Here is a 26,730-nt window from a genome sequence, read left to right as displayed (position 1 = left end):
CTTACAATAGTAGACTTTCTAAAATAAATACTATTAAAATAGAGCTTCAAAATAAATATTCTATACAAAAGGAAACCATCAACTTATACATTTCTTTCTCGGGGTGTGTTTTCTTTTTTTAACAAACATGACAGAGTAAATTGTGAAGAATTTATACTGGTTAATGACAAAAGCCTTACAAAATCAATCAATCAAATAAATAAAATACCCAACATAAAAGGCAAGAGAGAGTAAACCCTTATATACCAGCTTTCAGCTCTTTAGGGCATATGACCAAAACAACATTAAGGCCTTGGGGCATGAGGCACAATTATTCTTGGGCATGGTGATAAATTCTGATAGCACTAAAAAACGCAGGTTTTAATATTTATTTTCTCACAAAATTGGGCCATTTTACTACCATAGATACATCTGCCTCCTTCTTTATCACTGATCCAACTATAGTCATACTGTACTATCCATGGAACCTGACAGTTACATTTTACATGCTTTCAGGAAAGGAAGAATGTTCATAAACCAGAATCAGATATTTTGGATTTAATCAGATCTAAAATATGATTAAAGAGCAGAAGGGCCATTCATCTCTGATTGTAGCCCTAAGGGAATCTGATATTTGGACACTGGCAAAAGGTTTGACAATCATTATATAAATAATTCTGAGCTGAAAAAGTCTGCATATTAAATGTCATTGTATTTAGTGGTCACTTGACTGTAAATGTTAGGCTTTTAAAAAGATATTTTTAAATTCCCTGTTATTTAAACAGTTAGCTTATTAAACATTAGACCCAATCTACCCCCTTATATCCAACCCCTCTCAGAAAAAAAGAAAGCTTGGCACAAGTATCATCCATAAGTCCACTGTTCTACATCTGTACTTCATAGGTGAAGAAGGCCACAAGGGAAAATATAACTTCTGAAATTCACTTATGGCAAGCAAGAAAGACTATGGCAATGACAGTGGCATTATCCACCTGCCTATAATGTGGCAGTACATTTCCTCCCACTGTGTCCCTTAATATGCTGATTACTGGATCTGCCCCCCAGAAAGCTGTGCTTTAGTATGCCTAGAATGCAGGAAATTGTGTGGCTATTGTGAAACTATAGATGCTAATTCATTAAAAAGGAATTTTGGAGAAAATAAATGATGTGCCTCTCCCTTAAAGGTATAGATGCAAAAATTTTAGGGAAAGGTGTACTTATAATGTAGCACTAATACCGCTTATGTAAGGGTTACGGCACATAGGATGTTTCAATCACCGCTGTCAGAACTGTCGCAACTCATTAAAAAAAAGCGGTACTTGTAACATCTTAGTGTGTCCCAGCTTTTGTTATTCAACGGCAATAAACCAAATGAAATGCTCCTTGCAACATGCAATACTTTTTGGTGAGAGAACCTCTCAGTTTACAGTCCTAAAGGGGAAATCTCATGCAAGCAGAAAAACAAAGGAGTGTAATTGTACCTTCTTGCCCTATAAAAGTTTCCCCCAACCTTCAAATTAAATAAAAGACAAATAAATACACTATTTGTAATACAAGACAAAGTGCTAGATATGCAGCTAGTTTGAAGGATGGGAGTTAGAAACTATAATCACATTATGCATTTCGCATGGTTTTGATAGACGTACTAATGGTAACATATTTCAATTTGACTCAAAAATATGATCTGAGAGTGCAAGGGCAGCAAGCAGAATATATAGCAAAGCAATGTACTGTGCCTTACTTGTGCTCAAATACCCAAAAAGCACCTTTCACAAAGCAGATTTTTCTATTTTAGAAAAGAGTCAGTTAAACAAGCCTGTGTATGTTTTACCAAATGGCCTGCTTGTACCATTAACCCTGAAAAAAGTGTCAATATGTTACCAAAATAAAACAGACAAATATATTATAAAGACAAAGATCCTATATGCAAATGACATTTCCCCTTTAACACAGAAACTAGAATATAAGATACTGAACTAGCACCTACCAGAAGTGGATTTAGTCTGTCCTTTAAAGGACACCGAAAATCGCTTTAATTTAAAAATGGCTGAGTTTTCTTATATGTTCCCCTGACTTTACCCAAAACTTATATAACACTAAAATAGACATCTTTATTTGTATCTCTCTATGTACATTTACACAGATATACAGGTTATTTTACATAAGAGGCTAAATTTCAGCAGCAGCGAAGGAAAAAATACAGGGCAACATGCAAGTTCCATTGGCTGAATACTCAGAAAGAAAAAAAAATATACAAACGTTTTGATTGGTGTCTACATTCCCCTAATTTGTCTGGTTCTCAGAAAGCAAAACATCCCTGTTGGTGTTATTCATGCAGTTACAAAACAGTTATTGTGCTCTTCTGGGGCAAGCTTAGTGCAGATCCTCTCTGTAAATCCCAAATCTCTACTAGAATGTAAGGATTTGATGGTCTGAAGAGAATATTAGGCCACTGCAATTATGGAGGAGTTTACGGTGCAACAATTATTGCCAAAAATGTGTACAATATAGTGGGATGCTAATTAGGCCGGGGCGTTCCCTGAATGGCTGAAGAAAAAGTAGAAAGAATTTACTGTGGAAAAAAAAGATGTGCCTTTTGCAATGGAGTATGTTTTTATGCTTGTTTTCTTTATGAAGCCTTTCAGTATGAGGGTAATGAGACAAGATGGCCGACAGCTTTGGGCACTCCCTCATAGAGGCCCAATACTGAAACAGCAATCTTTAACAAGCCCAGCTCAATAGTTAGGTAAAACTATTTAAACACACAGATTCTCATATTCCCTTTGGAAGAGTGGACTAGTAATTTTAAAACAGAAGAAGGTATCTATGTTGTATTTGCCCATGTATAATAAATGGAATCTTTTAAACCAATCATGAGGAACTGTCAGCTCTCCTAATGTCGTGAAATACAACTGCCTGCCAGGCTTTGGATGTGTGCGGGATGCTGGAAGTTAGCTCAGTGACATCTGAAAGGGTTTCTGGTTGCCCATGGCTGTTTATACATATAATGTAAAAATGTCACAGCATGTTATACACAGGCATTCTGAGTTTGGTGTTACAGTCCTTATAAGAGCAATATAAAAATACAAGCTAAGCGTCAGTTAAAGAGCATGAGCAAGGGGCCCCGTGACAGCATAAGATAAGGTAGGCCTGACTAATTATAGACGAGGAAGGGGCTACAAGTGGAAGAGGGATGCTAAATTCCTTCCTTTCATCATGTTGATTTGAAACAGTACCCTTAGCAGCGTCTTTCATCTTCCACCTAGCCATCATTAGCTGAAAGAAGAAATACATGCACGGGGGAACCCCACATGGGATAATTAGTGCACAGGCACAATTAAGAAATGGTGTCAACTTCTGAGAACAACAACTTCCAGCATCCTCGGCCAGCTCCTGGCCAGCTGAGGATGCTGGGAGGTCTTGTATGCACAAGCTGGTGGGCGGCAAATCTGACAACCTGACACTAATGTAAAGCGTGACACACAAAAAACATGACAATGCACTATGAAGTGTGAGTTAGCCATGACAGCTTAAATAAGAAGAGCATATTGTAACGTGTATTTTCCACACCTTGTAAAAACTTCACCTATAATGTTACATGCTCTGCATTTTAGCAACATGAAAGAAGATCAGTTTCAATACAGCCTTGCTCAGCCATCAGGATGGCCAAAAAAAAAAAAAACACTTTATGGACATAGCTACTTTGAAAATATATATAAAAAAGTGTGCAAATAAATTAAACTCCATCAAGGTGGGGAAAGTATAGCAGTGTTGCAATCTGCTCTTCTATAGAAACTGAGTTATGCATGAATGTCCTGTTGAAAACAAAGACCTCTGTATGTTAGGAAGCTCTGGAGCTGGCTTACATCCATGCCAGTGTCAGGGAATTGCCATAAGTTGCTTCCGTTACCAAGAGCCAGCGCAGAAAAGCTGTAAGGTAGGTAGAGATGCCACTGTGCTAAAACATGAATCTTCTCTGACACTTAAAACACAGGAGTTAGAAACAGTTCATAGCTGCTACACACGTAAGGCATTTTCTGCTTTCCTTCTGTTTGACACCAGGTCTTGCTGGATCCCCATAATTAAGTAAGGAATGCTAAATTAAAGCCTTAGGTGGTGGTATCCGCCTACAGTCTTTTATTTATTTATTTTTTTTGCATGAGTTTCCTGCAGAGTGTACGATGCATCCTTGTAACACAGTTCACAAATGCAACCTTATGATTGGCCAATCAGAATGGCTTCTCTGGTCTGCTGATGGCATCTGGTGCTTTGCACATGACACTGTTCGTGTTTTTGCACCGGCACCCGGGCCTGCTGGCTTGGTCATAACATTTCTGGGAGAGTTTGACACAGCCAGTAGCTGGAAGGTAGCAGAGCAAGCAAGGAAGGACTAGTGATAAGGCACCCATGAAAGACCATCGAGCGCAGCAGTTGGAGTGAGAACACGAGCATGGGTGATCAGCACACGAGCCTTCATCATCTTCGTTGGTGCAGTGGTAAAATACACCCTTTACCAGACACATGCAGGTGGAGTAATTGACCAAATTCTGGGCCGAACACAGACATTCCTGGTTGCACACCCAACAAGAAGGCAATGTCCGAGGAGTGGTACAGTCTTTGCATTTGCACTTTCCACAAGCCTCACACAGTAAGAAGTGCTTGTCTAGCTCCTGGGCCATGGGTCCCTTTACATCCTGAGGCTTGCAATTTATAACTTTAGGCTGTATCCTCACTGCCCTGGGTGGTGACTGATCCACCACTGGAGGTGGAGCCATGTGGTCCAAAAGTCTCTGATCTGAGGAGGTGCTACTGCTGCTGCTAATTGAGCTTGGGCGCCCACTAAAAGATATCCAGGGGTGTGTGATGTCTGCTTCACACCTCTGCAAATGCTGATTGATGAGCGTGGGTTCATGAGGACCCCTGACAAGCTTCTGATTAGCCAGCTGACTCAAAGAAGGATTGTCAATGTAATCATTTTCCAAATGGCTGGTTTTCATCTGGTCAATTGGCAGGATGGTGAGTGGATGCTGTAACCTTCCATAAGGCACCCGGCCATCCAGCAATGGCTGTACCATGGCAGCGTTGGGCACGACTGTGATACTGTGAGGAATCCTGGAATCCATTGACCTAATCCCCACCAGTTCTGGAAATGCTTCTTAAAACTCCTAAACATAAAAGAGAGAGAGAAAAAAAAGAGTTAACAAAAGAACCTACAACTTAATGAACAGCAAACATGAAAATAACACAACATTATAACTATATAAGTTCCTCAGCATTCTGGGGCCAGCTATGTGTGGTGCAATGCAAGCTACAGGCACTACTTAGAGTAAAACAAGTGTATATGGCTTTAAATGCAAAGTTATTTCTAACCAACTTTCCACTACACATTCATTAAAATGTTCAGTGATTTCAAAGTTATGTGTAACTAGCAATTACGTTTACATATAACACAACCACCAAATGTTTTTATTATTGTTCACTGGAAATTTGGTTACAATTTAATTTTCTCTAATATGCAAAATCAGTTTTTGGGCATAGTAAATCATATTTTTCCTTTTTTCAGAAACTACTAATAAATAAGGTCTAACAACATGTAGTAAAAGAGAAGTGTATGGTAACTTTGTTGCATGCACAAGCAGGGATAAATACTACTATCTGCCCAAAGTTATGACTCAGAACAGAAACCACCTCAGTTTACAAGAACGGCTGACTGAATATTGCTTTAGTTTCTAATTTCATCGAAAGAACAGTTCCGAATTGGAACTTATCCAGTTACCCAAAAGCTATGCAAGTCAAAAGAGCACAGGAAGCAACTAAGCTTAAATCAAAGAGCGGATACGGCCTGGCTCCAATTTAGAAAGTGCACATTGTTTTCTATGAGAAGTAGTGTTTCCTGGTCGAGTGACCTTTTATTTGGGAGCCCTGTTTGAAAAGGACTTAAAGAGGCAGAGGACCTTTTTCAACCAAACACACAGTTTCCAGCGTGCAGCTGTAACTTGCCTGAGGTTTTAAACAAATAGGCAAATCTATTAACTTGCGTGGATGTGTGTGTTTTTTTAAGGATATGCACAAGAACAATTTAGATCCAGAACTGTAGCAAATGTAACAAAATGCTATTACTTAACCCTTTCCTCCTACATTTTCTTTAATAAAATCCAATAAATGAGCTGAGCATAATCAAAAGCAAAATCTAGATTAAAGTAATCACAGATCCAACTGACAATAACCTACATGCAGGATTGAAAAAAGAAGTCTGTTAGGTTTTGGTTCTCCATTTGTTCATAGAATATAACTAGCACCACTGTTGACTGGGGATGTGCCGGCTTGTAGTTCAGCCACAGCTGGAGAGCCTCATCTTGCCATGTAAGAATCAGTGGAATGTAACCAGCTTCCCCTGCTTCCCATTTAGACCCAAGGGAACAACAAGAGTTTTTATCAGTGCTGCTGGTACTTCCATAAAAAATATAGAGGTGACGCATACAAAAGGGCCTGAAAGTCTTAGGTTAACATATAAATATTTATTGCATTACCAGCAGACACCGGCTTTGCTGAATAACCAGCAGAGCAGTAAACTGCGCTCACAGTACATTACTGCAATGATAAAATATTTATCCCTATATCATGCTGTGAAATGTCATACAGAACTGAGCTGAGAATTTACACAGGCACAGCAAGTCTTTAACAAGCGGATCTTACCATCAAATATTTGGTGGTTGAGCGCAGGGAGTTAAGGTGACTTGTTAAAAGTCACAAAGAAAGTTGAAAAACAAACCAGGCTGTCATGCATATTACATTAGGGGGTGAATGTTAAAGGCAAATATCACCCAAACGGTTTTTTTTTTTTTTTGCCTAATGGTCGAAAATGTAATGTTAAGCAATTCTCTAATATACATTCATTTAACATTTTAATGGAATTTGTGTTATTTGTAAATATAAATGCAATTGGAAGCAGTATCTATCTGGCTAGTTATATTCTCTGCACTAATGGTTCTGACTCAAGAAATGATTGTAGCAAGCTGACTGACAAACCTGGAGGAGAAATGAATTCTAGTACATTGTCAAACAAGAATCAGAACCAGAGTACAGGAAGGGATAAACAAATACTGCTTTTAATGGTAGTTATATTTACGAGTAAAGCTGATTAAAATGTTTACTATATATTAGAATGTTGCTTAGAATGATATTTTCTTTCAGAATGCAAAAAACTATTTTGGGACGGAATTCAGCTTTATTGCTCTTGGCTGTCTGGCTGTTGTGAAACTCAAATCCCAGCATCCTCTGTAACATTGCGGATCAAGAGATGGTAATTAAATGTGTCATAGCAAGGGCTGCTGGGATTTTTCAGTTGTCAACAACTGCTGAGCCTGACATCTCTGGTTGTCAAAACCCATTGCAAAAACTCTTGTTAAGCAGACAAGACAGTTCCACAGATTTTTCTATGTGTCAAGATAAGAGATATAATTCTTTGCATCAGGTTGGGGGGAAGCGGGGGGCGGGTGGCAACATTCCTATGCACATTTTCTTTTCAAAGGTCTGTAATATTCTATGGCAAGTCACAGCAGGGAAGGGCGTGATATAGCTGGGAGAAATTCCCCCAGAAGGACTCATCTCTATGAATAGTGCAAGATGGTTTTTCATATGCAAGCAACATGCATTTAACTGCCGTGACCCTTTAATACCCCAGTGGCCAACCTTCACCAAGCAGGACAATGATTGACAAGACCGCCTGCAGCAGCTGTACAGTTTAGAACTCCCTACTCCCTTCCCTGTAGGCAGCCACCAGAATCTTCTCTAGGTCTGTTATTGCATTGGATCTGCCCAAAACTAACACATATGGGGAAACAGCATCTGCCCAGGAACATGCCACAGAATTCACTGCCCCTTCAGATAAACACGCTGGATAATCAACATGCACGTTTGGATCTCATTACAAGAAAGCAAGCCAGATCTGACATAAAGACAGTCAATAATATACAATTAGCAAACTTCTAAAATATTGAATGATGCAATTCACAGACAAAATATAGTGCACTGGGTTTCTAAATGCATTTTAATTGTATTTACCTTTATATCAATATGATACATAATTATACATAAAGGATTGGTAAATGAATGCAGGCTACCCTTCATTTCAGAGACTTGAGTGCAACAGGTTAACTGATTCAGGGTTACACCTTAGTAAGGATTAACAAAGCAAAGTATATGGTAATTGAGAAAATAATAGCCTTGTTATTTCTTGCTAGCGCTGTCATATGTCTTCCCTGTGCTACATAAACAGGAAGCTGTCTTCCATTATGTTTATGGGCCAACAATGGTCGCTGATAGAACACATGTGCAGAGCGCTGGCGTTTGGAAAAAGCAGGTGATTTTGAAAGCACACTTTCAGTAGTTTATGAGCTGCTTCTTCCGCTGCAGCCACATCTGCAGTCCCAGCTGTTAAAGCAGGGTGCCCGGGCGAGTCGCACACCTTCCCTCCCCCAAATAAAACTCCACGTGTCACCCTTTAGGGAGAGAAAGGAAAAGACTGAGCAGATTTTCAGTCCGGTTGAACCCTTTCTCAGCTCACAATATCCTTTAACAAACACTACTGATCTAACGTGACAGAGCAGCGTGTAAGATTCATGAATGGGGAAGGTTCAAGAGGTGACATCCCACTGCCCTCCAGTGATACCCATTAACCCACTGGATACCAAAGAGGTCACAGACACATCCAAGAGGTTAGGCAACCAATGTGCTTACCAGTAACCCAAGGGCACAACACTAAAAAAGAGCATAGTGTTTAAAAAAACAAACAAAAAACATTTACCCTTACAATACAGTAACATAGCGAACACAGCTAACGCCAATGCAAAAATGTAGACATGAAAAGATTAGGGAATATAATGCCTTATAGTATTACAGGAAATGTTAGGATGGTTACAGGAGGTACTAGCATTTCTAGCACATTTACTGTTGTAGAAGGGCTAAAAACAGAAACATAGCTATTTCAAACCTCTTGTTATTAGAATGTGCTACATATCTACATATAATATCCAGTATATATATATATATATATGAGAAAAGGATGCCGCACTCACAGGTCTTAGTGAAAAAATAAAGAAAATTTATAAATATGTCAGACTAACGTTTCGGCCGTATCCACAGCCTTTACTCTAAACAATCATATGCATAATAATCCATCAAGTAATAGCTATTCGTATCTCTCATACAGAATTTATATTTTTAAAGGGACATCAAAGACAAATAAAGGTACCTCTTACAGGTCACAGGTTGTTGCAGCCTTCACATGTACATCACTAAGTGGTTCCGCAAGTTGTTTCAACTGATGACATATTAAATTGCAGGCACTGTTTTCCTGGCAGGCCAGGGGAACCAGTTTTCCTCCTACACTCACTTCCTACATAAAGCTAGCCAAAAAGAGGAAATAGTGCTAGAAAAGGAAAGCCTGGATTCTATATCCTGGGTTTTTAAATAATACATCTTGCCCTAAATATTAGATTGTAAACTCTATACACTTGATGTATATGAATTGCTTTATGTGCTTCCAAGTCAAAAACTAGATGCTCTACATATAGAATTAAATATTGATAAACACTATAATATATGATGTATTTCACTATCAACAGTTGACAGATGTTTTAGATATGTTTCCCACAACTCACAGCACATAAGCACAAAGTATGTTTAATGCGCTACTGTCCCTTTAACAGGCCCTGTCCGCTAGCTAATCCAGCATTGTCCAAGTGCCATGGGACACACCCTCTTCCTGAGCAAGACAACACGTTTACCCTTTACACTGTCACTTGTGATTCTCCAACACCTTTACGTTCTATTTAGCAAGTGTCAGAGGAGCTGACAGACGACGGATGTGGATAAAACACACACAACACACATTGCTCTTTGTCAGGAAAAAAATGCTAATTCTTGTAACAAAGGCAGCTAAGATCATTTAGCAACTTTGGTAGCTACAGGTTAACACACTTTATATAAAAACATACATATTCTGTAGCAGGAACAACAAAAGTAATAACTAGAGGAAAAATGTATATCTCTATCAATCTATCTATCTATCTATAGCAGATTTGTGCTTCAGCACCAGATCCCTCCATCACATGCAGCCCTCCAGCACTTGCTAGTGCACTATCCCAGACCCCCACTGACAGCAGATCCCAGGGGCTGCAAGTCAGTAACACCTGGAGGGCAACTACTACCATTGTGACTTAGTGTAAAATATATTTAAAGAAATAGATACATATTTTCTGGGTATTACTAAAACATGCATCTTGTCCGTTTGTAAATTATACAATACAATTATACAATACAAATATATAATTCATGCAATTGTAGTTTTTAAGGACAAATCACATTTCTGGACCTTAAAGTTTACAATCTCATTTTGACAGCTAGGGTCAGTACATGGTAATAAGAGGCTGACACTTCAATCTAGCAAGGTTCTTATGACTGCTGACCACTTAGATAAGATGAGCCTCCTACATCTGAGGCATAGTACTGCATAAAGATGCAAAAGCAGAGACCTTTTATATTCATGGGACGCAATCCCTGGCTTTATGCAGCTTCTGAAGTTAAAAGCAACAAGCAAACACTGATTCTGGCAGCCAGTCAGAAAAGCTGCATGCAGTGGGGTATTTCTGAGACAGATGACCCTCACTACACACACCTCAGTCAAAATCACAGAATTCTTCTCCAGCCCACTATAATAACATAGATGCCCCAAAATGTTGCCTCTGCATTTAAACACCAATATAAACACATACTGATAATAAAAATGGGAAACAGCAGATTCTAAATCTAGAGGAGGATTGTAATGTATATGCAATAAAGGCGCATTTAGCAGCCAGCTATCAGATGCAATTCCTAAAAAAAAATATCGGTGCCTGGTCTGCGCCACCTAATTAGCACATTCTGCTTGCGGAACATTTACAACATATTTCAGTAAATCGGGTAGCTTTATTAGGACAGCTGAAATAAAAATAATAAAAGAAACCACTAACTATATAAAACACTGCAAATGCCCAAGAATTCATCTTTGCCAGGGATAATAGCACAGAAGCTGGCAATAAATTATTATTACTCAAATTTAGAACTTAAAAAGCCAATGGCTGAGAAAACTGCTGTATTATAGGATGCCCTACTTTTAATAGTATAGGTATAGTTTATTATACATGCGTTAGACAGCCCTGTCGCTTATCACATACCGTACTTTCTCAATGTCCATAGTATTTTTGCCAAATAAATACCCAAGTCTTATAATTTGCATGCAATTGTGATTGACAAGAATACACACAACCCTTACTGTCTCTGCAAATTCTTACCACTTATGTGACAAAAACCCCTTATTCACGTTCAAGCAATAACTCAGGATTTCTTGTCCCATTACATCCACCTACAACCCCAACCTGATGAGGGTGCAGAAATAAATGCAGAAATAAATGCAGTGTGCTGATGCGACTGGGTACAAATTGGAGCCTTTGGCAGATGTGTTACAGCTACACTCACCATTCGGTAGAAAGGCCTTGAGAAATCAGCAGCAAAAGTATAGAAATAATAATATATCTGTGAATGAGAGTTTTATGCATCTATTTCACTTTACATACGCTGCAGCTTAGCCCAGAGGGCAACCAAATATAGATTCACTTCCGATTGCCCAATATAGCAAGAATAAGTCAAAACAGCCCCCTCCCCGCGTATGAAAGCAACAGACGCCTTTTCTATGTACTGGGGCTCGCTAGTCGCACTGTGCCGCTTGCGATAGCTATGCTGAGGGTTACACTGGCAAAATGTACTTGTTTTAAATCTCCCCTTTACAGCAAAATCGCTGGGCCTCATTTCTTCTTGTTTGGAATTTAAACATTTTTTTTAAACAAGAAAATCCCATTCGCGCTATTTCCCCTTCCACAATCGCAGGAGCAGATCTGCATCCCGCATTATAATAACAATAATAATAATAATGGTACAGTAATGATAATAGAAAGGCATCGCCTGTGCTGCGCCCCACAAGCTTGAATAGATGGTGCGTCATCAGAAGTAGGAAACTGCCAAATACTGCAATTTGCCTTTTTTTCCTGAAAAGCAGGCGAGCCCGACATGATCAGGGGCTAAACAGGGGGCTCAGAGTGTATTACTTACAAAAATAGGGGAGGCAGGGGACTAGCAGATTTGTACGGATCAAAGGTCACTTGCTCTGATCCGCAACCAGAATCGCTGAGCTCTGACAAGGCAAGTGGGGGAAAAAGCGTTTTTATCGCTACTGCTGAACGTGCAAAGGGCGATCGTGATGCTGCAGGGAGCAGCCAGTGATTCCTTTTCTGCTTGCTGCTGCTGCTGCTGCATCATCACTTGGTGGCTGTTTGCGCAAACAGCGCTGCAAGGAGAAGCCTGCGCTCCAGATCTGGGTGTCCCCATTGCAAGCGCTGCGTTTGTAATGCAGGGGAAGTGCCACTGGGAATCCCTGCACACAAGCAGCTCCCTGGGACACACTGGCCCCCACACACAAGGAGCAGACTGCTGCCCAGTCACCGGGACACATGTACTGCTGAATAAAGACCCAGGGACAATGAAATCAAATAAAAAGCACACACACATATACAGAGATACGGAGATCCCCCTATTCTTAGTTGAAGGCAGTTCTTACTTGGAAGGATGCAGCCAGGCACATTTCCTAGTAATCCGCAAATCCCAGCGAATGAGTGACTGTGTGCTTGGAAACCATTGATCCGGGCTGCATTGCTCCTCTGCTGTCTGTCAGCTTCTTATTTGCGTTCGGTGTTGCAACTGCCTGGGAAAAAATGGCTTTTTTTTATGAATGGGAGGGATGAGGACGAGCGCGCAAGCGCAGTAGGCCATCGCATTTCTTATGAATGGGGTGGGAGCCGGGCTCGAACGCGCATGCGCAAGGAGGATTTTTTTTTTCCTCTTTTTTTAATTTGTGAATGGAGAGCGGAAGCTAACCTGTGGCGTTCATTGCCTCTGTTTTATGAATGGAGGAGAGCTGAATAAACCGCGCGTGTGGAGCGAACCCTGGAGGGATGCGGGGAGGGAGGGAGAGAGAGAGGGGGGAGAGGATGGAGGGGGGAAGGGAAGCACTGCAGTAAATGGAGAACATCCATAGAAAGCAAAGGCGCGTCTTTGGGCAAGGAGATTGCGCCGGCGAATATGGATCGGTTCTCCTTTATATGAGAAGGCTGCCAACATGGCTGGTAGCTAGAATGTCGCCTGGCAGCGAGGCTTAGCATGACGGGAAGGGCTGGGTATTACAGGGGATCGGCAAAGCCTTCGGCAGCCTTCTCTAAGTGGTACAACGGATTTGCCCTATAAAATACGCAATTATGGTTATTTCACTCGTGTCTTGCCTGCGTTGCTTCGCTGCTTGCCCCAAGGCACTGAGGTGAAATTCATTTGGTTTGGCAAATTGCTAGGCAAAACTGGGCATCGTAGGCACGTAGAAATCAGTAGTCTCCCATACAGCCCAAAGGGGTATTCATTGTATCATTAAAAAGACCTGGAGCCTGAACTAATGAAGAATGAGGGACTTGGGGTGCATATAGCTATATAGAGAATGTGTAAATATATATATATATATCTTCAACTTGCAACTTTCCAGCCCTTGCTGCTCTACAACTTAGAGAATTCTCTGTGAGAAGAAAACTGCCCTTTGATGCAGGTAGTTGCGGTTCAACTATAGAGGACTGGACTTATTCATTGTATGTATTCAATTACATACCCCTTTGATAACCTCTATTTTTTTTATTGCGCATTATCTTTCTGCAGTAGCCAGGCCCTGTCACCAACCCGTCAATGAACAGCCCCCTCCCCCCGTTGCTGTTTCTGTGGGTGGAAAACCTGAGGTGTGCCACCCTGCTACGCTTATTCTAACCTATTTACTATCAGAGAGAATGGAACCTTGTAATACATTACATATAGATGAATTTTAGGCTTTATGAACAGCGTGAGTAAACCAATATGTGTATAAAATAATTATTCTACCTACACTACACTTAATAGAAATCCCTTATGTCCCAAACAATGCATTTGGCTGAGCGTCTGGCATGAAAGAAAAGATCTTACAAACCTCCAGTATCACTATATGATATAGTTTGCATTTGGAATATAAAGTCTGCCTTTTTCAGGGGGAACAATCCACCTTATTGAAGAAATTCCTCCTTGCCAAAGATGCAAAGAGAGCGTCCTGGCTTTTTCTACCTTTCGGGGAAGTAAGCTAGACTGGGTTTTGCAGACAGCGGAAGGAAATCTTACACTGTCTATTAAATATTCTGGACATACACAAATCTGGTAAGAATACAATCTGTTCTATCTGAACAGGTTCCATGGAACTGAGCTGAGCCCTTTCTGACAGCTAATGGATTTATAGGAATACCCCAGCCAAAGATGCTGGGATAGCAAGGAACATTTTGTAATACTTACCAATGCATATGTGAACAAATTTATTATGAGCCACAATTCAGGATATTTGAAATTATACAGCTTGTTTATCAGTTTATGTACTATTTTACTTATATTATTATATTTGTGTATGTGAGTGTCTGTTTAAACACATATAATACTGTTAAAAAGAACTTGGAATATCCTGTAAATTATATGTCATTACTTGGTGCTCAGTGATGTATTTGGTGTCACATGACTCTCTGAGCTTTATATTATAAAGAATAATTAGAAGGAAATCCACTAAAGCACTAAAGCCAGAACTAGGGGTAGGCAGAAGAGCCACGTGGTTAGGGTGCAAGGCATGGTGGAGCTGGCACCGTAGGTAAGTGTAGTCCTGCTTCTAAGTCCAGCCCTGATCTTAGGGATCACAAAGCACACAGAGGAGTGGGAAGAAAGACAGTAAGCAGCAGGATGGAAGAAGGGTTTGAGAGTTGTAGTGCAGCAAACACTGGACGAGGTTTGGGGAGGAATGAGACTTTGCCTTGAACGCCTTTATGCCTTGGCCTGGCTCTTCAAAGAATTCCATGCAGGACTGGAACTAGCGGTGGGCAGAAGAAGCACCTGCCTGGGGTGTAATGATGATGGGGGTGGTGCCAGGCAGGTACCTCTCCTGCCTACCTATAGTCCTTGTTCCCTTGCCCCTGCCACTTGTCATTGAGCCCAACAGCTTAGAAACCACTGGACTAGAATAATCTATAGCTAATGAAAGCATTAGAACAGTCTCACCCTGACCTTGATGGTTTTTATGTTTGATTGCTCCCATAGTCCTACCCCTCAGATGCAATGTTACTAAATATTGCACTAATTAGATCTAAAGAAATTGAAACGGGAGGTGTGCAAGTTTGAATTTGTGTCTTTGCATTTCCCAGGGTCCTAGATGCCTAGCTGCTCACTGGTACGTTAAGAACAAAATTGTGTGTGCAAGAAATAGTGATGAAGACTTGCACTAGAAAAACACCAGAGCAGCTTTCTTATTAGTCAAGTCTTTTGCAGTGGCGCCATAGTTTTGGTTTTAATGTATGTATGTATATCTATATTTATAAAGCGCTACTTATGTATTCTGTACAGTAGGATGTAGCATGAGGCATGCGAATAGCTTCTCTTCTTACAAGGCTTTGACATCAATCACAGCATGATGGCATCCACAATTTAAACAAGCTGCTGCAAGAACGACAACAAGAAATAGAATTTAGGAATATCTCAAGTATAATTCTACTGATCTTTAAAGACACATTTTTTTCTTATCTAAAAATTGGTTATTTTTATTTTTTTCACAACTGTTGAATTGTGTCCAAAGCACTTTAGCTTTAGGAAGCTGCATAGTTCCTGTAAGATGTTGACTTAGTTTGATACAGGCCAGGCTCAGCATATCCTAAGCCTGGAAGGAAATAATTAAACCCACAAAACATTGGTGCTGCACTTATTACATTAGTCATAGTCACACTGCACAGAGGGCAATTTACTATGCGTTTACAGTAAAAAGGGTTGTTCGCCTTTGAGTTAACTTTTAATATGTGGTAGAGAGAAAGACAATTTTGTAATTGTTCTTCATTTTTTATTATTTTTAGTTTTTAAATTATTTCAATTTTTGTTCAGCAGCTGTCCAGTTAGGGGTTTCATTGGCTATCTGGTTGCTAGGGTGGTCCATATTACCTTAACAACCAGGGAATTGTTTGACTGAAAGACTGGTATATAATTAGGAGAGGACCCGAATCGAAAAGAAATGATAAAAAGTAACACTAACAATAAAACAGTAGCCTCACAGACCAATAGTTTTTTGGCTGCTGGGGTCAGCGACCCCCTATTTGAAAGCTGTAAAGAGTCTGAAGAAAAAGGCAAATACTTTTTTTTTTAAGAAACTATAAAAAATAAACAATGAAGACCAATTGAAAAGTTTTTTTTAGAATTGGCCATTCTATAACATGTTAATTTAAATGTGAACCACTCCTTTAATACACCTGTACCCAGTTTTCTTGACAGAATGGAGAATGTTTGGCTGCTCTGTACACTGCTCTGGCTGTGCGGGCGAATCTGCCAATCAGAGAGATGTACAGTAGCAGCATTCTCAGCCCTGCATTTTGCCAGTTTGCACATGCAGCCGTAATTCTACTGGCCTACAATTCATGTTACTTCACAAACAGCAGAATACTGAAAACCAGCACAGGTAATATGATATACAGAAAAATCTAGTATGTACCCAGTTTGTGCTGGCAAGTGGCAAGACTTTTGTACCTTCCTTTGGGTGTTTGGGTGACTTAGTATTTGAACTGGTTTACGAAAGCTGATAAATCAAAAGCTGGGATTTGAAAACTTATTTGATGAGGGCTTATGCCCATGTTCAGTCAAAAGCCACAATTTAGCTTCTTGGATTAATTTTGAGAGCTAGGTGGACAATTATTCATCAGAATTGGGTCAATACATTACATATGCAATCATTAATACTTCTTTTTGCTTTGTGTCTGGGATTTAAGGTTTATATCCAGGATTACAGGCCTCCGGACGTCTGCTAATGCCACTCTCAATGCTTTTACCTTTACACCACTATATCCGTCAGAGTCTAGGCTAGGGCAACATAAGTTATATTGCAACTACCCCTTTGATGCAAAATACACAGGTAAGGAGTGAGCTCTGTTCATAAATAATTAGGAACACATTCTGGAGTGCTGGCATTATGGGAATGCTCAGTCCAGAAGGTAAGGCTTATGTAAAGTGTTCTCTGTAATGTCTGTCCAACATGTAGCACTGTCTATCGACTAGCAGACCCCCTGTAGGCAGGGGCTGCTGTAAGATGCCATAGACAGTCACTATTTAGTTTGACTGGCCGGGGGTTGTTTGGGCCTCTGTGTACTTGAAATGCCAGGGTATATTTTGAATCACAGTCTGTGATTGCTGACTAGGGAGCTCACCATTTTTGTTTTATTTATTTATTTAGCTTTGAAAAAAAAATCCTAAATGCTTATGAGTCTGTCTCCCCTGCCAAAGTACATTTTGGCATTTTTCAGTGACTTTCAGAATGTGATTATACAGTATACAGTTGCCTATTTGGCTGTACCACATTGAGTACATTGAATACACAAGATAGATTAGCTGAGACAAAGCCAAATGAATACAATGTAAGAAAACTGGAAAATTGTTAATGTGACATATGTAATAACACATCACTGATGATACTGTGTTAGTATGCATTTTGGCGCAGAAATCTGCTCCGTGTTCCTGCACCTGGGCTAACAATGGCTCCTGGTACAGGCACATTGAAAGGCTGTTTGGAGCACAGAGGCTGATTCTTGGCCTGCGTTTATCTGTATGGCTGCAGCCTTAAACTTCCCAGCTAGCTAAGAGTAATGGGACTTACAGTTATACTACAGCTAGAGGGCTGCAGTGGGAACATCATTGTCCTAAGGTAATGGTTGATTAAAAAACTTGGGAGCTGTAGTTTATCAGTAGTTCCGAAGGCACAGGTGTGAAACCCCGACATTGCTCTAGTAAATACTAACCGCAGAAGGGCAGCTGCTGGATTAACAGTGTGACACTTATGACTGTTTTACTAAGTTTAGTTTAGGGTCTACAGTTGGCAGACACCACCTGCTTTCCTTCCAGTTAGTATTTCCTCCCCAGATAAGGGACAGCTGGCAGGGCTGACTTTTGTATAAGTACGAGAAAACAAGAGCTCAGTGTTACAATGAAAAGGCTGCATTATATCCTACAGCTGGCCAGTGGTGTGTCTGACCAGTGTGCCCTAGGTTGGACTATATACCTGATGGACATGTAATCATATAGCATTCAATATCAACAATATTGGTCTCTCGTGCTAATAAAAGTGCTACAATAAATAAGATAGGACCTGAATAGAAATTAAGGAATAATATCTAATAACAGAACAAATCGAGCCTCCCAGTCAATAAACTTTCTCATGGGTGACAACTCCAAAAACACAGGAAGGTTACTGGCTCCTGGTGAAATTGACCCTAGTGCATGGGTGTCAAGATTGTAAACTCCACTGGGGCAGGGAAGGGTGTAAATTATTAAAAATAGTCTTTGTGTAGTGCTGTGTAAATGTGTTGGCACCCTATGGATAATAACAATCATGTTGCAAATAAATTCTGATTATTAGTTCCCCTTCAAATCAGTGAAGGATAAAATAAATCAATAATGAAAGCTAGTAAATATTATGATAATACTATGCCTTAAGCAAGCATGTATTACAGTTGCATTTACTTCATAAACGTGTATATTATTGATATATAGTTACACTGGATCAAGGTTACTCTGTGAATTCATAGTTGATTCCGGTCACAATCAAGCATTTGATTACATTATTTGGTTATAAAGACCCATTCTGTCCTAGATGGTACCGGGACTGTGGCAGATATGATTGGACTCTAGGTCAATGTTAAGAAATATCTTATCGTGAGTAGGAAATAGAGTTTGTTTGATTTGCTGAAGGTCAGTTATGCATCCGAGCTGATAGCGGTTAGCTCAGCAACAACAGAGCAGCACGAGCAAGGGGTACAATAGCATGTATTAAGTGTAATGTATGTGTAGGTGAAATGTATGTGTACAAGCTCTTGGAAAGATCCCTTTATTGAAGTGTATGTTTAAACCAATTTTAGTGGTTTACTGTAAAAAGTTGAATACAAAGACAGCTTGCAGTTTGTCTTTTTAAAAATTTTAAATTGGTTCTTGGTTTGCAGTTCCCCCTAAGTTCAATAATGATATTGAAGAGTTGTGTGTGCAGACAGGGTCACTATCAGGTGGGGACAGACAGGAGGCCGGTCACAGCATGGTAATACTGAGGGGGGGGGGCATGGTTATGTGGAACCAGTGAGAAGGGATTGGGGTTTACTGCAAAAGTAACTGGATTAGGGTGGATCAAAGGCATGGTTATTAGGGCAGGGCAGGATTAAGTGGATCGGGGTGTGACCAGGCAGGTGTATTGGGACCCCACCATTCCTTGCAGGTAGGGGCGTTTTTGTCTCTGGGGCCATCTGAGGTGGCTCCTCTGATGCCGCCCCCCCAAAGGCCCCCCTATGATTACCTTTACAGCGCCAGGAGGGGGCCGCATCGCTAGTGTAGAGAGCACGATTGCGCAGCCTGCACTAGCAGAGACGAATTTCCATTTTAAAAAACGAAAATTCGGCGCTCAAAGTTACCAGGAGCGTCTTTTTGCTGCCCCTGGTAACTGCCGCCTGAGGTGAGTTTCGTAACTTGCAGGACAGTACTGGGATTCATAATAGTCTCTGGCATTTCAAGTACATAAAGGCCCAAACAGCTCCCACCGATCAACTAAATAGTGACTACGGCATTTTACAGCAGCCCCTTATGGCATTTGCCAGAATCCACAGATTGCCAGTCCAGGCCTGGTTCCTTGCAGTAACCTTATGTGGACGTGTCTGAATAAATACTAACTAATGTACAGGTACAAATGCCTAAAGAATAGAAAAAGAGTACAGCACAGTGGTGTAGAGGTTAGCATAACTGCCTTGGACTTCTAGGTTAATTTCCAGTCAGGGCACTATCTAAGAGAATTTTCTATGTTCACCAAGTGGTTGTCTCCAACTACTTCATTTTCCTCCCTCACCCCATCCATACAGGCTCCTGATAAAATTAGTCAGATTGTATGTATATGAAATAGGAGCTTTGGATTATAAGATCCACTGGTACAAGAATTCAAAATCTTTTTAGAGCACTGCACAATAAGAGGGTGATAGATATAGAAATAAAGGATTTGGTTTTTCTAATAAACCTCTGAATGAGCCTGCTTTACAGTTGCCAGGCATCACTAACTTCAGTAACAAGGGAACATTTTACTTTTCTGATTAAAGAGAGGCCTCTTATAAACTTTTTCCGTATGTATGGTTCTTGGTAACTCCTTGCACTGGGAGGGAATATAGGATGTGCTTCCCCTCCCGCAGTCAATGAATTATGGTATAACTAAAAGAAATAGCTCCATTGTGCACTGACCAAAAGAAAAAGAAGTAATGAAAACAATTGATAGAAAACACTGAGAAGACTATCTGGTAATACAGGTATAGGACCCATTATCCAGAATGCTCAGGACCAAGGGTATTCCGGATAAGGGGTCTTTCCGTAATTTGGATCTCCATACCTTAAGTCTACTAAAAAATCAATAAAACATTAATTAAACCCAATAGGATTGTTTTGCATCCAATAAGGATTATTTATATCTTAGTTGGGATCAATTACAAGGTACTGATTTTTTTCTACATAGAAAAAGGAAATCAGTTCTAAAATTCTGAATTATTTGATTAAAATGGAGTCTATGGGAGATGGGCTTTCTGTAATGCGGAGCTTTCTTGATAATGGGTTTCCGGATAAGGGGTCCGATACCTGTATAGACATTTGTTTGTATTTTGATCTTAATGGGGCAGTCTACCACTTTATTCAACATGAGTTCTAAATTAATTAACAGGGCTTGTGGTGAATTTATGCTATTATTATTATTATTATGGTTTTGTCACAGAATAAACAGTGACATTAAAACTACTTTTTATTTTTTAGTGCCCCAGTTCTTTAGGGTGAAGACACACTGGGCTACTAGTAGCTGCTACTTTTTCAAGGCTATTAAACTCCAGAAAATACCCTGCCATAGACAATAGTGAGAATTGCTGATACTAAAACACACATACAGTAGAGACAGTAAATGATCAGCATTGTCTATTTTAGGGCTGTGGCACACGGGGAGATTAGTCGCCACGTGACAAATCTCCTGTGTCGCAGGCGACTAATCTCCTGGAAATGCCATCCCACTGGCTAAAATGTAAATTGCTGGTGGGATGGCATACGTGGCGCCGCGATCGGCAAAGTTGCCTCTCGAGTCAACTTCGGCGATTTCTGCAAATTGCCGCGCCGCGTATGCCATCCCACCGGCGATCTACATTTTAGCCGGTGGGATGGCATTTCAGGAGATTAGTCGCCCATGACACGGGAGATTTGTCGCATGGCGACTAATCTCCCTGTGTGCCACAGCCCTTAGTAGCTGCTACTAGTAGCTCTGTGTGACTTTACCCTTAAGATGGCCATACACGGGCCGTTTGTAGCTGCCTATATTGGTCCCTTAGACCGATTTGGCAGCTTATTGGCCCCTGTAGGGGCACAAATGACAGGCCTGCCTGACCGACATCTGGCCTGAAATCGGCCAGATATTGATCGGGCAGGTTAAAAAATTTAGTCTGATCGGGAACCACATCGGCTCGTTGATGTGGTCCGCGAACCGATTGCGCCTATTACCGCTGTTTTAATTCAATTGTTTGGCCCCAGGGTGGGGGATATCAGGAGAAGATCTGCTCGCTTGGTGACCTCGCCGGGTGAGTGGATCTTTACGTGTATGGCCACTTTTAGAGTACTTTTGAGAGGGAACAAGGAATTTAATCAATTTTTTTTTTAATCAAAATTAACCTTCAAAATGAAACCTACTTTATAATGAACTGCACCCATCTGTAAGCCCAAGACATCGAGTGCAATGGAGGAAAGGAGAGGCTTGTTTGTACAGATCTCACAGAGATCATTATCTGTAAACTCCTCTGCTGATTGCAGGGAGAGGGAGGGGGTGGAAGTTAGGGTCAAAAGAATTCAATGTTAGTGCTTTAATTTTTTGGTTAAAAAAACAGGAATAATACATTTTCAACACAATGCCTATTTTTTTCTCATGTGAACAAAGGTTTATATAGTTGTATGGGTGTATATTGTCCCTTTACGTGCAATCCAATAACATTATTTTTGCTGGGCAGGAAATTATTTAGAGTTAGGAAATTATTAAAGCCACCCTGATTATACATAGATATAAACAGCAAGTGAATGTCTGCCAGAGCACAGTACTGCTTGGGTCACAGGGATCTGATGCAGGAACTTATATGAAGCTTCCTTGAGTTGGAGCTTTTTAAAGCCATAGCCTAGTGGTCCAACCCAGCACCTTTTCCCCAAGTGATACCCATGGCAAGAGTGGTAAAAAACTATCCAGGCCACAATTCTGCATGGAATATTTTGCATGAAAATATTTTACAAGTTACAATAAACATTATTAATATGATATAAGGCTGCAGTGTGGATACAAGGAGCAGCAATTTGGACATTCACAGCCAAATCCTCTTGCCAAGTCACTTAATGGTAATAAGCAAACTTACTTATCTACTGTTCACAAGAAACCCCCTACTTGGTTGTTATGGAGTACTAGCCCTGCAGCTGTCCTTGTTACTGTTATTACAGGAGTCCAGAAGTGGGTGGGTATGTGCTGGGCTAAGCCAAAAACTCATACTCATTTTTCTTACTGCATGCTCATTGAACTAAGGTGATGCGAGGGTGGCATTGCTGCCTAGCAGTGCTGGAGTCCTTTATTTGGCTGTAGGGCACTCATTTCAGTTTCTTCCACCCTCCTATTGGCTCCTGATAAAAATTGAACACACAATGTGTGAATTTGACAAGGAACTTTAACCACTGGGGCTGTAAAATGACAAGTTAATAATCTCTGTATAATGCTCTTAATGAGTTTAACTTTATATAAGTAAGGGATAATTGTAACATAGTGACTGTAATGGCTATACCCCTAATATTTTTTGGGGGGCTGAAACTGTCCAACAAATCAGAAAAAAAACCCAGGCATCAAACTTTGATTGTAAGATCTTTGAGTCAGGGTTATTGTTGTGCACAGTGGAGCAGAATGTGCATATCTGTTATTTTTCCTCATGGTGCAAACTTTGTTATATTTCAGACCTTTTAACTGGAAATAGGATGAGGGAAAAACTGGCAGGGAAGAAGTTAATGATAAATGCCCATGCGCTGGCAAGTTAAGCCATTGCACAATAGATCAATAGAAACCCCTTCCTAACATTTCCGATCTGGAGCTGCATTCCTGGGCCATTCCGGAAGCAAAATTGCCCAGCTCACTCATTCAAGCGTGCACTTTACTGCTCACTGTGACACAAGAATGCGCCCAGGCAGGAAACAAAGGCTGAATATGTTGTTTCTATACAGCAAGCATTTTACATTGCTCTTTCCCATATAAAAAGAACACAGTGCCAAATATTGAAGCAAAGTCTGCAGAAGCTCTGTGTTATGTATTCAAAGCCACTTGACTCTCTTTGCTTAGGAGCTACAGTTGCCAGCATCCTTTATGTACCAGAGTTTTGTAGTCCAGCAGCAATAACTAGTGATGCTTAGGTTTAAAAGGTTCATCAAACCCAGCAATGCAAGTGTTGAAGCCCTAAGGGGTTCAAGGTTTCACCTCATGGGGTCCAAAAACCCTCTAAATTGTCCTACAGACAGTTGTGTACAGTGAATTTTAAGAAGTGATGAAAGGACTCTTGTTGTTTCTCACAGAGAGCTAGGACAGTGAGCTATTGCCTGTGCGAGATTAGCTGCAACTGAACCTCTGCTCTCTAAACAGTTGCAGGAAGCATGGGATTGTGTAGTAAGGACACAGTAGCAGCTGAACCAGGCAGTAAATACTAATAGAAAGGGATACAATCATGGTCAGATACACTCTGGCATAGGCGTCAGCATGTTTACTTGTTTTTATTAGGTCTAATCCCACGCTAGGTAATAAATTGTCCTAAACAATGTACCTTTACAATAAAATGCAAGGAAGTCATTTATCTAAAGCCCTAAATATGTCTACATCCCCACCAAAAGAATTGTGGGCAAATAATGAGGCAGTACAGGAAAATGCCCTGCTGAGTGAGGAAATATTAAAGGGTAAAGTCAATGAGGAGTGTAAAAGTGTTGGTTGGAAGGAAGAGGTGAATGCAAGGTGAGTATTTGTATTCTAACTAAGAACTTGTCTTCTGATGTTAGAACTGTAGGTAGCCACGTTGTGCTGGCAAATAGTGATTCAGTAGCTTTGCTGTGGTCTAAGACAGTTTGTGAGTTTACACTGCCCTCTAAATCCTAAGTCCTCCCATACCCTCAAGCATAGAGGCAGGTGTGAAACTGACCCAAATGTGTGGGCTTGATAGAGAGGGTAGATTGGAAACTTCACGGGACCAGGGACTAATGTGAAATTTGAGCAATTTCTCTAATGTGCTATGTACTGATTAATATTTACACAGACTGGTGACCCACAGAATATACAGTATTTAGTGTACCACCCATGTAACTGACTTCAACTTGTCAGTGGCCCTATAATTCTGGATGGCTGCCTCGGCTGTTATAAGGAGCTTATTTACAGACATAATTTAACATCTGAATCAAACACATGTAAAGATACAGGTATGGGATCCCTTACCCGGAAACCCGTTATCCAGAAAGCTCCAAATTACAGAATGCCATGGAATCCCATAGACTCCATTCAAATAATTCAGAATTTTAAAACTGATTTCCTTTTTCTCTGTAGTAATAAAACAGTACCTTGTAATTGATCCCAACTAAGATATAAATAATCCTTATTGGATGCAAAACAATCCTATTGGGGTTAATTAATGTTTTATTGATTTTTTAATAGACTTACTCCAAACTACGTAAAGACCCCTTATCTGGAATACCCTTTGTCCCGAGCATTCTGGATAACGGGTCCCATACCTGTACTTGAAAAGTCTGGCATTAGTGGTTCTTTAGAGGGCCACTGAAATCTTAAATATTCTGGTCATTGCTCCATTGCTGCTGGACCCTGTGGAACACTAATGGATACTGATTCAGCCCATACATACTGAATCGGCAGCTTACCTGCCTGTTTATGGGGCCCTCCAAAGGACCTGCCTGACTGTTATCTGACTGAATATCGAAACAGATTTTAATGCGGAAATACATGCCTTCGAGTTTTCAAAGGAATCCTCTGTACTATAGCACATGTAATTAGCAGAGCTCCATTAGGGAAATAATAGTATAGTAAATGTAATAAACTGTCTGGGAGACTGAAGAAGTCAAACAGATGCAAATCATGCATGCGTGCAACAGTCAAAACCTATAATTAAACAAAAGTTTTTTTCAAGATAAAAAACACACATAAGGGTAGTGGCACATGGGGAAAATTCTTATCTTTATTGCTGGTGGGAAGGCATTTTGGGAGATTTGTTGCCCCCCGTAGCCAAGCTCAAATCTCTCAATAGTAATTGCCAAAATAAAAAGAAGTGCTGCCAGCCTTAGGGCTGTGGCAGACGAGGAGATTAGTCGGGCGTGACAAATCTCCCTTGTCGTGGGCGACTAGTCTCCCCAAAATACCATCCCACCGGCGAGTATGTAAATCGCCGGTGGGATGGTATACGCGGCCAAGGCAACTTAAGGTGGATGGTTCTGTGTGCAAACACATTATAGTAGACACCTTTCATCAAACAGGAAACCAGCATACAATGGTTCTAGAATATATTATTTACCCTTTAAATGCTTTCTAAACAGAAAGGATAGTCAGGACGGTGATGACTTCCATGTAGTGCTCTCTGTGGTTGCACAGGTCCCCCCCCCACCCGCAAAGAAACAGTCCTGATAAAGCTGAGTTTGCCTGTTATGGAACTGCACATGTAATGGTAAATGGTTTCTATACAAAAAAGGGAATAAAAGGACACATGTCCTGTTAGGTGCACGTTACCTTTATTTTTTATTTTTTTGGTTGAATACATTGTCACAGTTTGGTTTGCACAAAATGTAGTTGTTTTCACACTTGTTTATATAAGTGAAGCAGCTGTAATTGCTCCAGCAAACTAATCTCATTCACAGGCTCTAATGGTGTAGTTATCAGACTTTGTTAGTTCAAGCCCCCTTAGCGCTTTACAAGGTTATAGAAATTTGAAATGATTGCGGTGTCACTCATAGTTCCAATAAGACAGCATTTAAAACATCATATTGTTCTCATCCCCAAATACCACTCAGTCTGATATTCATGCTATCTAGAAGAACAAATAGGCATTCTCCTCAAACTTCACCCCTAAGTCCCCTCAGCCACTGCCACAGACCCCATTATTTGGTTATTATAACTGGGTTGCCACCCAGACAGTATTACACCACCCTGCTGGCAAATCACCAGTTAGAGCCAGGGGCCAGTATCACAAATTTACCAGCGATGTACATGTTAGTAAATATTTAATTCCTTCCTTCCCTGAACTGTTCCACTGCCACCCAATTCAAAGCCCTAATGATAAACCTTAAAAAACTTCCTGTAACATTATTTCCTATTATCCTATGAAGATTATGTATAATGTGGTATTTGTTCCTATCTAAAATGGTTGTCACTGTACCTTCGGTTTTCCTCCGCTTTATGAATTGAACTATTAAGCTCTGAATAAATATGTATATTACTTATTGTTTATTTGCCTCTATAAAGGTATTCTTGATTCACCTGGTAGT

The 26,730-nt window shown here is 40.4% G+C and overlaps 1 protein-coding gene across 3 annotated transcripts; it reads right to left on the bottom strand.

Moving 5' to 3' along the window:
• Positions 1-1,120: 1,120 nt before the first annotated feature.
• Positions 1,121-12,809, bottom strand: spry4 (sprouty RTK signaling antagonist 4). 3 transcript variants are annotated; one of them, XM_002939535.5, is made up of 2 exons: positions 12,632-12,809; positions 1,121-5,144 (listed from the first exon to the last, which is right to left on the bottom strand). In XM_002939535.5, exon 2 carries the CDS (start codon positions 5,100-5,102, stop codon positions 4,209-4,211), a length of 894 nt encoding a protein of 297 aa, XP_002939581.1. In that variant the 5' UTR covers positions 5,103-5,144; positions 12,632-12,809; the 3' UTR covers positions 1,121-4,208. The 3 variants fall into 3 exon arrangements, with proteins under 3 accessions (XP_002939581.1, XP_012815226.1, XP_031754663.1); XM_012959772.3 differs by lacking the exon at positions 12,632-12,809 and adding an exon at positions 9,233-11,910; XM_031898803.1 differs by lacking the exon at positions 12,632-12,809 and adding an exon at positions 5,756-8,954.
• Positions 12,810-26,730: the final 13,921 nt, after the last annotated feature.

Source organism: Xenopus tropicalis, chromosome 3, assembly GCF_000004195.4.
Source record: "Xenopus tropicalis strain Nigerian chromosome 3, UCB_Xtro_10.0, whole genome shotgun sequence".
NCBI lineage: Eukaryota > Metazoa > Chordata > Amphibia > Anura > Pipidae > Xenopus > Xenopus tropicalis.
The sequence above is the reverse complement of the archived record's forward strand: the minus strand, read 5'-3'. Positions and strand labels throughout refer to the sequence as shown.

What these genes read in the sequence shown, in the direction of transcription:
- spry4 (XM_002939535.5), bottom strand. Translation starts at nt 5,102, where the DNA reads ATGGATTCCAGGATTCCTCACAGTATCACAGTCGTGCCCAACGCTGCC.